At 40.0% G+C, this 17,492-nt stretch overlaps 1 protein-coding gene across 1 annotated transcript in view; it reads right to left on the bottom strand.

Annotated features, from left to right (window-relative positions):
- The window catches only part of LOC147100318 (serine/threonine-protein phosphatase 2A 65 kDa regulatory subunit A beta isoform), a 61,031-nt gene that overhangs the window by 15,321 nt on the left and 28,218 nt on the right, over positions 1-17,492 (bottom strand). Inside the window, exons 7-11 of the mRNA XM_085967883.1 lie at positions 16,926-17,040; positions 15,690-15,760; positions 10,847-10,981; positions 8,336-8,509; positions 2,428-2,488 (exon numbers count right to left, since the gene is read on the bottom strand). Coding sequence (XP_085824009.1) covers positions 2,428-2,488; positions 8,336-8,509; positions 10,847-10,981; positions 15,690-15,760; positions 16,926-17,040 — 556 coding nt within the window. The remainder of the gene's footprint in view (positions 1-2,427; positions 2,489-8,335; positions 8,510-10,846; positions 10,982-15,689; positions 15,761-16,925; positions 17,041-17,492) is intronic.

Genomic DNA, 17,492 nt, shown 5'->3' with positions numbered 1-17,492 from the left:
TAGACTAAGTTTACCTGGCTCCAGTAAAGGAAGCACCCACTGTATGCCTTGCAGTGTTTCCTGACTTAGGAGGGCAGTCTACTCCCATATTTGTCTCAAGGACATTTGAATCCCCCTACTTAAAAAGGAATGAGAACAATGAAGTTAGCCCTCCCTCAGAATTTTTTCTCCAGGGGAAGCAACTCACTTCATTTTCTCACCACTCCCCAGTTCCCCTTTGAGACTGGGAACATTGTGAGGAATCACAAGTATAAACCCACATTTAGCTACTCTATGGTACACTGTTACCATGTCAACACATTGCAACACCAAACTGTGTACATAGCTCCAGTTCGTCCTTGAGATATTAAACTATGGCTTTACATTAATTCCACAGTATCGGTATGAATTCCTAACATTAATTTTCCAATTAAGCTAATAAGAGGATGGAGAAAAAAATTGTTTACTGTTTGAAACAAAGGGTTTAAAAAAAATCTAAACAGGGACTTAAATGAAAGCTGCTGCACTGCACGTCTCCCTAGCCTTGTTTACTGTTCTGCAAAGTGCTGATCTGTCGGACCCCTCCTGGGCCGCCTGCAATTCCAGTCGCCCAGCATGGGTTGCTGCCAGTATCTGTGACACATTCCACAGAGAAAGGTTGCATGTTTACTGTAAATTAACCTTAACTAAATCTTGACAGTCAGCCAACTGCTACTCAAACATTTGTCCTATGCATGGAATTCCAACCATTAGTCAGTGGGGAGCTGCAATACAAGGATCTATAGGCACTGGATGAGATGCAGTCAAGACAAAAGGGTAAAGTTGAATTTACATTATTAACATTTGGGGGGGGGGGGTGGAGGAGGAGAATGGCTTCTAAAAAAGTCACAGAATTCAGTTTTGTGAATGATGAGAAACTTCTCACTTTACTAAAGCAGGACATGCATGAGTCTGAAACACTATTAATCCTTGTACTTTGAAATTTAATTTGGGGTTTCACATTCTCATTTGAGACCAACCATTTGTACTTTTATTGCAATTTATTGGTGGCAGTGATTAATGAATGAATGTGGAATATGTCCAGTAACAATATACTCTTGAGAAGTATTTTTTTTTTTTTTTAAATGCAGTAGACACCAAGTGCATACAAAATATGTATCAAAATTGTGAGACGTGTAATTTATAATACAAAATAACAACAGAAAATGCTGGAAATACTCAGCAGGGTTTCCAGCATCCGCAGTATTTTGCTATTGTAATTTATAACACAGGCTGCTTATCGTACAGACAAGTTAACTGTAATAGACATTTATATGTGGACGAAATGCAGCATAATACATTTGGAATAATAACTACTCTATAGAAGTGGAGGGAATAAGTGGTTCTTCAGTGAGGGAAAAGTCACTTGAAAAAATAAGTCCATAATTCTGACAGAGAGCTGGACCATTCTGCAATATTCAAAAATCTTTAATCTAGACTCAATTTATTACATCCATAATTATATTCTTCTCTATACAGCCGGTTTAGGAGTTGGAACTGATTCAGCACTGCTGCCGTTTTCATTATCTATTCAACTCAGAACATCATGGAGCAGTTGGGGGAGTGTAAAGGAGGTATATTACGCCAGAATTTAAAATGACAAGCTTCCTTTGTTCAGGCAGGCTCTGGCCATCAATCGGATTTAAAACACGAGTCACTGACCTAACATCTTCCCGACACTGGCCAGGATCAGTTCGGAACTGGAACTCCAAACTAGGGTACGGATCATTAACTTAATTTAACTCAACATGACTTGGAAAGAAAGTCAATTCTGTAGCTGGAAAGTGCCAAAGGTGAACATTCCAGGGCCTATAACTGTATAACAAATCTTCAAACCTTAACTAAACACTTAAAATAGTTCCCAAGCCACGTATATAGAAGTCAAAAATCTATCACAAAATCTTCAACTTTGCAGCCATATGTCAAAGCAAAGAGGTAAATTAAAACTTGGAAAATTGTAAATTATACAAGTGGCTCAGTAAAGCAGCAGCTTACAGTTAGTACCATTGCAACAGTTCATTTCCCCAAGGAGATCAACATTTCAGTCAGTGATGGCTAGGTTCTCTCCACCACAAAATTCACACAAAAGCCCCTCCTCCAAGCTAACATTTTTTTACTCCCACTATAGACATCACAAAAGTATTTCCTTGCTGGTTAAACCCCAATCAAAAGTCACTGGAGCTTGATGCCAGTTTGGCAGATACCATATGAAGATAAGACACAAGTGGAATGGAACCCAACATCATGCAGATCTCAATCTAGGAAAGAATTGTTTTGTTTTTTTTTTAAATAAAATGAAAAACTAAATTAAGGTTGCTGAATAAAATGAAGCACTGATGAGCGGATCTCAAGAAAATAACTATGCAGAACCATTATAGCAGCAAAATGCAGTATCAAGCTGATACTCACCGTGATCCACCAGCCATGTCATGCACAAGGAGTTCAACTTCTCATCAAAAAACTCTACCCCCTAAATAGGTTTAAAAAAGAATGTCAATGAAGATCCCGACAAAATACATCACTTTGAAGGTCTGACAGGCTAGCGTACTTCAGTGGCAAGCAAAATAATTCGTGTTTCATACGTTTTGTAAAGATACTCATTGCAGCTTTTTTTAACCCATGTTAAAAAAAAATTATATGGCCCAGCTAATAATAGCATGTTTAGCAGATGCCCAACAACTAATTTCAGTAACCTAACGGCAGGTGTGCATTGGAAGAATAAGAGGGGGTCAAATTGTCCCACTGAACTCTACAGGACTAGATCTAGCAGTAGCAGGTGGTTATACAAAATATACTCACTTGTGTTATTTCACTTACTTAAGCTACTTACAGCAAGTCATTTTGAATATCCTTAAATAAGTTGCTTAGTGCCAGGATAATAGAAGACCACCATCCAAGAGGAAAACAAAAAACAACTCCTTTAAAATAGTCCTCTCCCCTTCCTCAGGAAATGGGTTACTTATTTTTCACTGCTTGTAAAAGCACTTAAATATCCTACTGCAATAATGCAAACCCATTAAGCTACAGCAATCAGCTTTGCATTGCGTCATCATGTAACTCCATGGTAATCATTCCAGTAACTAAATGATTGGGGACATCCAACTCTAATGAAACTGGTAAGATCATTACGAGCACAGTTCCATCAAGCCAGACGCAAAGCAGGAGACATTTTTAGTTTCATGTTTTTTTTAAAATACTGATGGGTTATTTTACTTGTGCTACACTGCTGGAGTTACAAATCCCGTATCTCTAGACCAGTGTAGCTTCTCACCCTTCACATTGCAACACATTATTCGTTTTCTTCCTTCCTTCGCGCCCCCAACCCAATTGATTTTAAAACAGTTTCATATTTTGGAGAGGATTCAATCACATGGGACAATCTAGGATTTTCCCAGAGTGTGTGGCTGCATGATTGCACGATTCTATGATTACACGATTCTATGATTACACGATTCTATGATTACTTTATTTTCATATGCAACCTAATTAAAAACTCCCATGGGTTTCCATGCAGCTGTATTTTTAATTATCTATGATCTGCGTACACTGCTTACAGCAGGGCTACATCTCTTTACTTGCCAAGACTTTTTGTAAAAACATCAATACTGAATAGTTGCGATAATGAACTATAAAGCACGTAAGCACTGCACGACGGACGGGAAGTTTTGGTCACATTTCTAATAAGAAAACCTATTCTAATATCTTCGTATAGAAACTGGCAGCTACTTTAAATCTTAGCTGCTGCTAGTTGCTTCCTCAGGCCGCAGAGATTACACACTGTGATCTGGTACACAAAAGGTCACTTCAAAAGGGTAATTATTCCCAAGAATCAGCTTAGGTATTTGTCTATTCAGTTTGGTTGACTGTCAGCTTAAAACCTTGGTTGGGTAAGGAAAAGGCATACTGGGAGATGACTTGCAATCCTATTGCAAGTGGCAACCAGATAAATACTTGATGCCTCTTTGTCCTGGGAATCCAGGGAAGACTGGATGGAGTCTGGTCTGTAAGAAGGTTGCAGGAGGTCAGGGTAATACTTTGTAGTCTATCTGATGGTCAGGTCTGTAGCGAGGAGCTGCCTTAGGTGTGTTTTTATTTGGTAACCTTCGACCAGTGCACCAGTTTTCTGAATACATTAGATGGGGAGAGGGGCAAGAGGCTCTGTGGAAGCTCATCAGCAAACGACCATGTGAGGCTACATCCTGGACCTTGCTTCAGGTCCAGTTTCAAGTTGCGTGTCAGTGCAGGAGATGTGACTACTGTTTCTTGTCAATGTAGAAATATAATAAAGTCTGTAATTACTGTTCTTCTCTGTGACTGTTCCCTTAGCTATTTGCTGTTTAATAAGTCTATTTGGTAGTTTGCAGCCTAAACAAGCCTAATAGAATGTTTACTCTTAACACGTTCCAAAGTCAAGATTACATGGGAACATGTGATACATTCACCGATCCAAATACAACGCCGAAGATTTCTGTTCAATCCTGGGGTCACTACAATTACATAGATGCTGGACAGATAAAGGCACACTCCAGATTGTAGGGAGCAATCTTTGGCACCGAGCCAAAGGCAATAATATCCAAGGTAAGATAACATGCTATTTATTGCAGTTATAAAAAAAACAGCGCTTCCCCCAGTTGCTGGGCAATATAGTAACAATACTGCAATCTTTACTTTAAATTGTTTCATCACTGCAGCACGGGTACACCTTTAATTTAACGTGACAGGGTAGATGCTGAGAGGTTGTTTCCCCTGGCTGGAGAGTCTAGAACTAGGGATCACAGTTCAGGATAAGGGGTCGGCCATTTAAGACAGAGACGAGGAGTAATTTCTTCACTCAGAGGGTTGTGAATCTTCGGCATTCTCTACCCCAAAGGGCTGTGGATGCTGAGTCGGTGAGTATATTCAAGGCTGAGATCAACAGATTTTTGGACTCTAGGGGAATCAAGGGATATGGGGATCAGGCAGGAAAGTGTTGAGGTCGAAGATCAGCCATAATCTTTCTGAATGGCAGAGCATGCTCGAGGGGCTGTATGGCCGACTCCTGCTCCTATTTCTTATGCTCTTATGTTAATTTCTAGGTCCTGTCCTAAGGTTTTGAAACGTGTGGCAAAGTTATAGTAATTATTGCTGACCCAGGCGTAACCCCTCAAAATTTGATCTAACCCACTTATTGCACACTTCAATTATCTTACCTGAATTATACTTGTACTGTTATTTTCAGAACAAACCCTGTATATTATGTGATATGAAAGTGGCAAAACTCAAATGATGTACAAACAATTTAAGTTTTGTGTATTGCAAACTTAATATACAGGAGTATATTAAAGAGTAGTTGCTTCCTTTCTAAATGATGTGAGAATACAGAAGATGGAAAAGTGCAATCTTCAGCTGAAATGAAGCCACCTGAATTTAGCAAAATAGTGTGTTATGGAAAAGATCAGTTAAAGTGTCACCTGACATGCATGATGTGGTTCTGCATAAAATAACTACCCACCTCACTGAAGGACACTCGAGCAGTAAGCCTTCAGTGCTTCACCCAAGTGACCATTCTTCATCAGAGTGGAGGCAGGGTGTATTGACCGACTATTTGACTATGGCCAGCATCACAACCAAACTCAATCTCGTCATCACATAACATAAACGCAAGGAGAGGTTTATCTCAAGTATAGGAATCAGGAGCAGGAACCCTCCTAAGCCCAAGATCAATTTTAGTACCCCTACTGCTATTTCGACCAGTATCAGCCAACTCAGTACTGGGACTTTGAGTCTGTGTGCTGCAGGTAAACACAACCATTATTAACTCTCTTTTGGTGCAGAAGGGAGCAAAGTCACTCAAACATACACAAAGTCAGTTCTTTCACCAAATTAAAAAAAGAATTGACTTCCATAAATATACAGGAAACTTTGGTTTATCCGGAGGTTGTATGTCCGGAAACCTTGATCAACGGCAGAAATCAGCAGCCGTTTTGTTAGAAGAAAAAAAAAGGAAAAAAACCTAACATTTTTTTTTAAAACAGTCTCTGGAAAGTCTCTCTGAAGCTGTTGCTAAGCTACAGAGACGCTTCCAAGGTACGGGCCGACTGTTTACAAGCTGTTGCTAAGCAACAGTGTTTGTTGTCAGATACGGAGATGAAAACCTCCGTATCCTTCAACATTAGCGCTGGTCTGTCCGGAAGTTTTCATAGGTCGGCATCACGCCGGTCCCGTCGGTGCCGGATATCACGAAGTTTCCTGTAGGTAAATGCATCTTTTTGAGAATTCAGTTTGAAAAAAGACATTTTTCTGAAGCAGTAGCAAGTCCCATCTAAGGAATACATTTTAACCTACAAGAACATAAGCAATAGGAGCTGGAGATGGCCATTTGGCCCTTCGAGCCTGCTCCACCATTCAACAAGATCATGGCTGATCTTTTACCTCAACTCCACCTTCCCACACTATCCGCATATCCCTTAATTTCCCACATTTTATCGACCTCTGTCTTGAATATACTCAACGACTGAGCATCCACAGTTCTCTGGGGTAGAGAATTCCAAAGATTCACAACCCTTTGAGTGAATAAATTTCCCCTCATCTGTGTCTTAAATGGCCGACCCCTTATTGAGAGAAGTGACCCCGTGTTCTAGAATGCCTAGCCAGGGTAAACATTTTCTCAGCATTAACCCGGTCAAGCCCCTTAAGAATTCTATATGTTTCAATGAGATCACCTCTCATTCTTCTAAACTCTAGGGAATATAGGCCTCGTCTACTCAATCTCTCCTCATAGGGCAATCCCCACATCCCAGGAACCAGTCTAGTGAACCTTTGTTGCACTCCCTCTAAGGCAAGTAAGGAGACCAGAACTGTACACAGTACTCCAGGTGTGGCCTCACAAATGCCATGTATAATTGTAGTAAGACTTCTTTACTCTTATACTCTAATCCCTTTGTAACAAAAGCTAACATACCATTTGCTTTCCTAATTGCGTGCTGTACCTGCATGTTAACTTTGTGATTCATGTACAAGGACACCCAGGTCCCTCTGAATGCAAACATTTCCCAGTCTCTCACCATTCAAAAAAATATTCTGCTTTTTTGTTTTTCCTACCCAGGTGGATAACTTCACACTTCCCCACATTGTATTCCTTTTGTCGTGCTCTTGCCCACTCAGTCAACCTGTCTACATCTCTCTGCATCTTCCTCACAGCTTACTTTCCCACCTAACTTTGTATCATCAGCAAATATGTTACATTACGCTCAGTCCCTTCATCCAAGTCATTAATATAGTTTGTAAATAGCTGAGGCCCAAGCACTGATCTTGGGGAGAGAGCGGGAATATGGTACTGAGATAGAGGATCAGCCATGATCATATTGAATGGCGGAGCAGGCTCGAAGGGCCGAATGGCCGACTCCTGCTCCTATGGTCCTATGTTTCTATGGTCCTTGTGGTACCCTGCTAGTTACAGCCTGCCAACTCGAAAAATTCCCGTTTATTCCTACTCTCTGTTTTCTGTCCATTAACAAATCATCAATCCATGCGAATATATTACCCCAATCCCATGAGTCCTCATTTTGTGTAATAACCTCTTGTGTGGCACCTTATCGAATGCTTTTTGAAAATCCAAATACACTATATCCCTTATCCATCCTACTAGTTACATCTTCAAAAACCTCGAACAGATTTGTCAAACACGCTTTCCCTTTCATAAAACCAAGTTGACTCTGCCCAATCATATTACGATTTTCTAAGCGCCCTGTGACCACATCCCCAATAATAGATTCTAGCATTTTACCTACTACTGATGTCAGGCTAACTGGCCTACAGTTCCCCGTTTTTTTCTCTGCCTCCTTTCTTAAATAGCGGGGTTACATTTGCTACCTTCCAATCCTTGGGGACTGTTCCAGAATCTAGGGAATTCTGGAAGATTAATACCAGTGCATCCACTATCTCTGCAGCTACCTCTTTTAAAACCCGAGGATGCAGGTCGTCGGGTCCAGGGGATTTGTCGCCACTTAGTCCCATTAATGTCTCCAGTACTATGTCTTTACTTATACTGATTTCTTTAAGTTCCTCATTCTCACTGGACCCTTGGTTCCCAATTATTTCCGGAATGTTTTTTGTCTCTATCAAGACAGATACAAAGTATGTGTTTAATGTCTCTGCCATTTCCTTATTGCCATTGATAATTTCTCCCTTCTCTGCCTCTAATGGGCCCACGTTTACTTTCACGAATCTCTTATTTACATACCTATAGAAATATTTACAATCTGTTTTTATGTCTCCAGGGAATACATTTTAACCCATTGTTAACACATCACAAAAATATTTGGAAGACACAACGTACCAACTGTCCTGCAAGTAGAGGCATGTACTCTATTATTGCCAGACGCACCCTCCACTTGGCATCTTCTGCTAACTCCACAATGGCTGGCAGAAGGGATTGCGATAGCTGGCGAATTCCTATAACTTCATTCACACAGTCCAGGTTAGAGATGATATTCAAACGAACTTCAGGGCACTAGGGGGAGAAAGACAATCTTCTTACTTTGGTATAAATGATAAGCCAAGCAAATCAATGGTTCTTACCTCAAAGATGCGGAGGACAGAGGATGAGGATTGAACAGAAGATGGATCAACAGTCGCTTTTTCCTACCCTTCCTCCTCCCCCAAAGAGTTATCTAAACATTCATAAAGTATTGTCCCCATGACAAATGGAGTACAGAGATATGCCTAGAGCTTTATCAATGGACAAATTAGGGCTTTCAAAAGTTTCTCAATTATATTTTGCTTTAGGTTAAATTTTGAGGTGAACTTGTTGCTTGAGTGCTTTACTGACAGAAACCTTGAAAGAAAGTGAATAAGGTTTGCAGCCAATTTCATAAATTAATAATGGAGATTGAGTGAGTCACAGAAGCTTAATGGCACAATGCTAAACCATAGTGTCTGAAGTATGATTTTTCATTGATACCAGCACACTAAATAAGCTTACTGACAAATTATATACAATGAGTGACCAAAATGTAGACAAGCAATTGGCCACAAAAAATATTTGTTTTAGGAGAGGTCAAGACTGTAACCAATTTAGAGCTTCTAGTAACAGACAAGTAATCAAACAGGAATGTATTTTGAGTGGAGTCTCAGAAGAGGAGTAATCGATACTTTGAAGTCATCTCCTTCTACACACAAAGCACAATTAAGGGTTTTAAATTTCTAGAAATGCAAAAGATCATTCCTTTGCAGTTAGAAACCATAACCTACACAGGAAATATTTGCATTGCCTCGTTCAGTTGATAAAAGCTCCCATCGGGGAAAAAAGGGTAAAGGAAAGGTATTTCTCACTTTGCATCTCTAATTCAGGGAGATGTTATTTCAAAAGTAGCACCTATGGGGTACCTCAGTTTTCAACGTCCTCCTTTATACTGAACAGCAGGATTGACCATGTAGTGATTAACTAGTACACAATGAGTACGCAATAATTATGCATTTCCTACTTTGTTACTACAGTCTATTAAGTCAAATCAAATTATCCAGTAGCTCAAATTAAGACATTTTAATGAAACAGCATAAAAGGTATTTTTTACATGATTTCAATTCAAATTAACATAATTCAAATTAAGAGTAGACCGTTTAAAGATGCACATTTGGCATTTCTGTCAGCTACTCCTGAAAGATCAAAGCGTTTTCTACACTGTTGAATTAACAAGAAAAAACAGAGTATCCCATGTAGAATGATCCATAAAAATTACTTATAAAACTAAATTCAGACTTGCAACAGCATTGGACAGCACTTTTGAACAAAAGTCACTTCAAGCCAAGCTTGAAGAGGATGCAGTGAATTATAGAATAGCTTTTTAAAAAAGGATAGTCCCCTCACACCATTAAGCAATTCACCTTTAGCACAATACACAAGATTCTGTAACTTAGCAAAGCAACTCTGTAAAACTGTCCACCACCATGGTCAGGAGCATTCCCATGCCAGCAAATCATCGCATCTGAAGAATGTACTGCAAATTAACTCTAATCCATCTAAAACTTATGTAACTAACTGCACAGCTGGAGAGAATCCATTGGAAACTGCAGTTGTCCTTTCCATACATTCAGCGCAAAATAGAACAAAATTTAAAAATGTTAAACATCAGGGTAGTTACAAGCAATTAGTATTAAACTTTACAAATACCAGATATAGTATTTGTTACCCAACAATATGGCACTGAGATGGGCATGGGTTGACTGCAATGTTCCCTGGATTTTTTTTTTTGTGCGTGGGCCCTTTAACTGGCTGCGTAGCCCATTCAAATGTTCACGCATGCACGGTTATTTCCATTGAAAAGCCGGTGGCCGGCCTGCGCGGACCTCCAGACCGCTGCGTGGCCGCGCAGCTTAGCAGGAACGTTGGCTGACTGCCGCTTCTTTGCATGAATCTCTCACGGCAATAGTAATCAGGGTGACATGAACCAATGGCATAGTGCATCACACCATACTATCACATTAATCCAGGGTCCTATATCAAGATAAGCATGTATACCCTCATCACCTTCAGTTAGTGATTACCAGTATAAAGCTTTTCTGTCAAGTTCCAGCATCTAGATGCATGACTAATAATTATTCAAGTGGTGTGTTTATCTACAATTGTATAATGGGCAGTAAAAGAGTGACCTCCCTTCCATCTCCACTTTGAGTAACAGCAGTTCTGAAGCAGTATACAGTGAAACCAGTTTTACTAATCACCCGTGTGAAGTAGTCAACTGTGACAACTTAATGTTCCATTGCAGTAATTTTAGTTTATCTATAACTGCAATCAGTTTTAATTGTCTAAAATCAGTATGTTAGTTTTGCTGCATGGTATGATCATTACCTCATCTTTGAGTTGAGCCAAGAATAGAGGAAGCAAGTGTTCAACTGTGCTGTCCTTGCCCAGGATGGTGGATAGACCCATAATAACAGAGGCCAGAGCTGACTTCACGTGTTGATTAGTATCAGAGACAAGTTCCTGAAAAAGAAACCATAGAAGCATGAAATAAAAGCCTAGTCAGATAGGTCACAGGCTGCAGTGTTAGCCACACTCACGTGATGAGCAACAGCTCCAAAGTTAGACAAAAGCAAACTCGGCATTTCTGTTCTTCACATCTGTGTAGGGCACTAACTAAACTTTTCTTGCCCATATTTCTATGAATGCTAAATCACAATGGCCAACTCCCATTTTTCTTTAAACCTGTGAAACTCAAAGTGTAATTAAACTAGGTTCTGGATGCTTCCTCATGAAACTCTTAGCTCCACTCACAAAGACGACAATTTTCCATTTGTGCTCAAACTCTAACCCAAAACCTTTAACCACCCTGATTGAGATGCAGATAATGCTCATTACAGGAGACTGTGTTATATCCGGCACCGACGGGACTGAGCTGTTGCCGATCTATCAAAACTGCCGGACAAACCAGCGTTAATGTTGAAGCATACGGAGATTTGCAGCTCCGTATCTGGCAACAAACACTGTTGCTTAGCAACAGCTTCTACACAGTCGGCCGTACCTTGGAAGCATCTCTGTAGCTTAGCAACAGCTTCAGAGAGACTTTGCAAAGCCTGACTGTTGAAAAAAAACCTAACAAAACGGCTCCTGATTTCTGCCGGTAGATCGAGGTTTCCGGACATACAACCTCCGGATAAACCAGTTTCCTGTACATATTACAGATAATATGGTTTTCACTTTCAAAATTGGACAGTCATTTTTTTTCATATCAGTTCATGAGATGTGGGCGTCACTGGCAAGGCCAGCATTTATTGCCCATCCCTAAAAGTGGTGGTGAGCTGCCTTCTTGAACCACTGCAGTAGCGGTTTGGTACAACTGAGTGACTTGCTAGGCCATTTCAGAGCACAGTTAAGAGTCTGGAGCCACATATAGGCCAGACCAGGTAAGGACAGCAGATTTCCTTCCCTAAAGGACATCAGTGAACCAGATTAAGTTTTTACGACAATCCGGTAGTTTCATGGTCACCATTACTGATACTAGCTTTTTATTCCAGATTTATTTAATTAGCTGAATTTAAATTCCCCAGCTGCCATGGTGAGATCTGAACTCCGGATCATTAGTCCAGGCCTCTGGATTACTAGTCCAGTAACATAACCACTATGCTACCATACCCCATTAAGAGTTTTACTATAAGATCATGTGGTGTTAAAAATCAGTTGCTTTTATGGTCTATGAATTTGCAACAAAGATACGTAGATGTTAAAACAATGCACTTCAAAAGTTCCAGGTCCCGATGCAAGTCACATGGGGAAGTTGAGGAATTACTGCCTTATGCTAGAGGAGGAGAGGATATCCATTTGTCTGAACTGAAGAACAATAAGTCTCTCATACATGCTAGGACCTACAACATTCAAATGTAACTTTAATGAAGCAGAATACAGGAGAGTAGATCAGAATGTAACTAGTAATTCCAGCAAAGTGTTAAATCAAAATCTGGTCTTAAAGTCCCCTCAAGATTGCTACAACTACAGATTCAAACAGGCCGTCATTCTCCCATCACTAACTGGCACACAGTGCATTTCAATGCACGTGACTAGTCGCTTGTATGCGCCCACAGATCCATCAACCACCTACTGAGAATACAAAGCAGATTACACAATCATGTGAGAATTGCAGCAAAGACAACCACCATCTAAACACACAATTAGAGATGGTCAGTTTACTTGCAAGGGAAAAAACATTGGCTTAAAAAAGGAATTAGTAATTGTATTCATGCTTATTAATATTTTAATGAAACCCCTTTTCTGATCAACAATTTGAATCACGCCAGGATTCACCCCTTAAATTGCCCTGTCACTTTTGAGACAAATCACAGAACTGAAGGTTTTGAACCTTGTTACAGTTTCAGGTACTTAGAATCATTTTTCAATAGCCTAAAGGTGGTGTTTGGAAGTGGGCCTTGATGTCCCCTAAAATCAAATAGCTCATTGATAGTCACAGTTCAGGATCGCACATTAAAAGGATTGATATTATGCCAAGGTACCAGATGGTGGGCCAGTACCTGTACCTCAAAATGAGCCAGCACCTTCAGGAAAGGAAGGAACCAAAAAAAAAATGGGAAACGAAGAAGTTACAGTTCAACAATAAATGAATTTATCTGTGTATATTATGAAAAAATCTTGTATTGGGTGTGCAGTTCCTGTCCACAAATCTTTAATTCATGTGGTCATACTTTTGTGTCAACACTTAAAATTATGGCAGGCCTGGACAGGCTGAATTCAGAGAGAATGTTTCCAATGGCAGGGGAGCACAGAACCAGGGGCCACAGTCTAAAAATAGCGGGCAAATCATTTAAAACAGAGATGAGGAAGAATTTCTTCACTCAAAGAGTGGTGAGCCTGTGGAATTCCCTGCCACAGAGGGCTGTGAAGGCTAATTCAATAAATATTTTCAAGAGAGAATTGGATATATTTCTGAAGGCTAAGGGGATTAAGGGTTACGGAGAAAAGGCGGGGACGGGGTACTGAACTGGTAAGATCAGCTAAGATCTCAGAGGAAGATCAGCCATGATCTCATTGAATGGCGGAGCAGGCTCGAAGGGCCGAATGGCCTACTCCTGTTCCTATCTCTATGTTTCTATGTTTACTATTATAAATTGGTATGCCAACATTTCCAATTTGATTTTGCCATGTCAACTGTATGGTGTAGTTGCAAGCTCAGGCTACTAGGTGGTTCTGTGGAGCAAGTTTGTTGTAGTCTCTCTCTTCCAATAAAGCACCATTCTTTAATATATTCATCAACTGACTATTGGCAACACCATGGGCAATATACCAGTACATTATAAAAACACAATTTACAGGCTGGGAATATAATCAGTGCTAATATATATATATATATATATATATTCAGTACAAGTAACTTTTGCAACTTGTGTTACAGTTGTATGTTATTCCAACAGAATTTACACATTGCAATCATTAGCACAAATTTAAACTATTAGCCGACGCTACATTAGTACATTCAAATTCCTCTCAAAGCTGATCTGCCCAAATTAATTTGGGCAGATCACGGTGTTCTGACTAATTGTTTCTAATAGCAGGTATTATTCATTACAACATTTTATGAAACCTAAAAAACTGCTTTTACATCCAAGTTTCCTAGAATCATTTCAGCACTTAACTGCAAGGGCAGATCAGATACACAGGCATATTAAAATACATTTAGACAATTCAGCCTGGTCTGGGGGTGGGGGAAATCATCTATCTTTCGTACATTAAGCAATAAGCCAACATGCCCATGCGGGAAAACAGAGTTCCTGCAACAAACTACAAGTACTGAAAATTCAGAGATTTCGTATAATTTTGATGTTAACCCCAAGGCTCATCAACTTGGGTTTATGACTACGGCAGTGTTGAAATCACATTGTGCTGTAGGAAGATATCATACAGGCTCACATGGCGAGTTACCAGCTTCAGCCATGTGGTCATGGAGAGCTACTAAGCAGAGGGGATGAAATTAAAAGATCTCAAACTTCTCCCTCAGTCTGGCCTCTTAATCAAAGCTGCCGTTTTTGCACCATTCCTGGGGCAGGGGTATTGATTCAAGTCATTTCAGTTCTTATCTTGGCTCCCACCACCTCTCCCAACTCAACTGAAATAAACACCAAGATTTGGAGGGGTGGGGATGACCTCAACAGCTTCGATTTTTTGTTGATTCATCAATGCAGCTTTTCAGGTCTCTCGCAAGACCAACCAATAGGAACCAACTTGACTCCATCATTTAGTCCTTCTAGAGACATTCTTCGATTCAAATCTTCTCGGACCTTAAATGGAACTCCCACGCACATCTCCCATATTGCTGAAGCTTCCCACAACAAATTTTAACACTCTATAAAGCCCATGTCTTGTTCAAGGCATGAATATTGTTTCCATCTTGCATGTCTGAACAAGAAAAAGCTCATGAAAGGAATACCCCTCTCATCTCTAGCTGCTAATCTTTCTGTTGCAACCAGTCTCCATTTTATTGACACTATTTAGGTCGGTAATCTTAACTTCCTCTTTTTTGCTGCTAAGCTGCAGATGGCGCGCACACATTCTTCCTCCACTCTGCATCCTCGTTATGTTGAAATTATGTCTCCAAATCTATTCCATCATTTCCCCGGACTGCAAAATTCTGGAACTTCTTATCTTCCTCAACTTCTCCATTCTCCCACCCAAACTTGGCACCACCTAATCACTACTTTCCGATTAACCTCATTTTCCCCGCACCCTTTTCCATTTTGGTGTTGTTGTCCACTATGGGGCCTGGCCCTCTGTTTCTCGATTAAAAAAAAAAAAATTTGAAATGCAATGTTGCAGCACTCCAGCCTTGGAGATACTGGAGCAAATTTCAAACTAATTTTTCAGATTATTAGAATCACAACAAGCGCCAATACTTTCTTCTTTATGCAAACTAGGCCGTGTACCTTTCTAAACCTTCGCCGTTTCAAAACAATATGAAAAAGTGCCTTTACAAGTCACTCCCACATTAACAAAAAGCTCAGAAACATTAAGATTTTTCAGTTACAAGCAGTCTGGCAATCAAAAATGACTGGATTCCGAGGCACCGATCTACTATCAACACCTGCTTCTCAAAAGTGAAGGGATTTTGGTTTTTCTAAGGCAAATCAAATCAGCTGCTACATCATTTTTAAGCTGCATAATCAGCCAGGAATTTGAGAAAACATTTTACCTTAACATATGGTAAGATGTGGTTCATTATGACGGTCTCCCTGCAATCTGCTGGCAGGTTTTCACAAAAATCTGCAGAATAATATATAGTATCATTAAAAGCAGGGCTCGCACACAGAACAAAGACATTTAACTTCAACCTTTAACTTTTAAAACAGATTAAGCATAATGCACAGTAGACAGCTTAAGACTTCTATCTACCTATATACAGATTCTTAAAAGATTCTCAAATACAATTTTAAAAGTACAAGGAAAGACAAGGCTGGCGTTTGTAGCTTAAACATCAAGAGTTTTTAAGGAGGTACCAAGTGCCAGACTCCCTCTTTGTTTACTCTTGGCCAAGCTGTATTGGTGCAAAGAATGCAAATTGATTCAAATAGCGATTTGGCATCAATGGAGGCTACAGGACCAGCTGCAGCACTGAGGACGACTGGCAAAATATGTTGGCAGGCGCATCAGAATTATGTGAAACATTTGATTTATGGAGGCAGGCCAGATGGCCGATTCAGTGATGTTTATCAGCGTCAGCTCTACTTCCACGCTAATTCACAGCAAGGCAGTGGCCATTACAAAAGTGTGATTGGCAATTAGACACAATTCGAAACAGCAAATACAATTTATCTACCTAATTTCAAGTTGCAAGATTAAAGGCAGATTCTGTGGATAAAATAACATTCAGTGGGGAAACAAAAATCACAGAAGGATCATCTTTGTAGTGAGCCTGCTCACTTAAAAAAAAACTGTAAATCCATGTTCTGTAATGTAATCGCCTGAAAAGAACATGTAAAATTGTCCCAAGGGGTAACAGGCATAAAAATACTGCAGCACAAGGCTCAGATTTCCTGAGAAAAGCACACTATAAATGCTGGAAATCTGAAATAAAAACAGAAAATGCTGAAATACAAAGCAGGTCAATCAGCACCTGAAAGAGGACAATAGTTCTGACGAAAGGTTATCGACCTGGAACGTCAACTCTGTTTCTCTCTCCACAGATGCTGCCTGATCTGCTGAGTATTTCTAGCATTTTCTGTTTTTATTATCTGTTTCAGTGATGTTGGTTGAGGGATAAATATTGGTTCAGGACACCAGGGGAAAACGCTCTTGCTCGTCTTTGAAAAATTGCCATGGGATCTTCTACGCCCACCTGACGGCACCGCCGGCAGTTGAGCACTCCCTCAGTACTGCACGGAATACAGTGGCCTGGGATGATGAGAAATAAAAAGAATTCCAAACCCACCTTTGACCTTGTTGGCTCCAGCTGCACGGACTTCAGCCTCGCAGTCTTTCAGCAGGTTCTGAAAAGCTGGGACCAGGTCATTTTCGGTAATTTCAGGACCTACTGCTTTCTGAAGCTGTTAGGCAAGAGGAATGAAATGAGTGATAAAGGGAAAGAAGCTTGCTAGCCAGATTCATTACCAACAATCTACATACTAGCACATACATAAACAGAGCGGTTACCAGGATTTCCAGTGACGTGTAATGGTGGGTTCTCTACTATATTTCCATTTAAACTTTGAAAGGAACTCAGCAATACAGTTATAGATCTTGTTCTAAAATTGGGTTGTATGTGGACAGGGAATTTGGAGTTACACAACACTAGAATGGAAGTATCTTTGGTTACAGGTCTCTCGCTTGTGATGACAGCAGCAAATTGAATTAAAATTATCACAAAAAAGAAACGTATTACACAAAACTATACTGTCTTTAATGCAATTTTTTTTCCAATAGTGCATTGGTACCAATTTTGTAAGTGCCTCTAATAGTATTATATAGAATTTGAAACCACCTGTTTTTGAAGACAATT

This window comes from Somniosus microcephalus, chromosome 26, assembly GCF_052327205.1.
Source record: "Somniosus microcephalus isolate GS21.2 chromosome 26, FLI_Smic_1.0, whole genome shotgun sequence".
Classification (NCBI taxonomy): Eukaryota; Metazoa; Chordata; class Chondrichthyes; order Squaliformes; family Somniosidae; genus Somniosus; species Somniosus microcephalus.
This window is presented reverse-complemented; position numbering and strand designations above follow the sequence as displayed.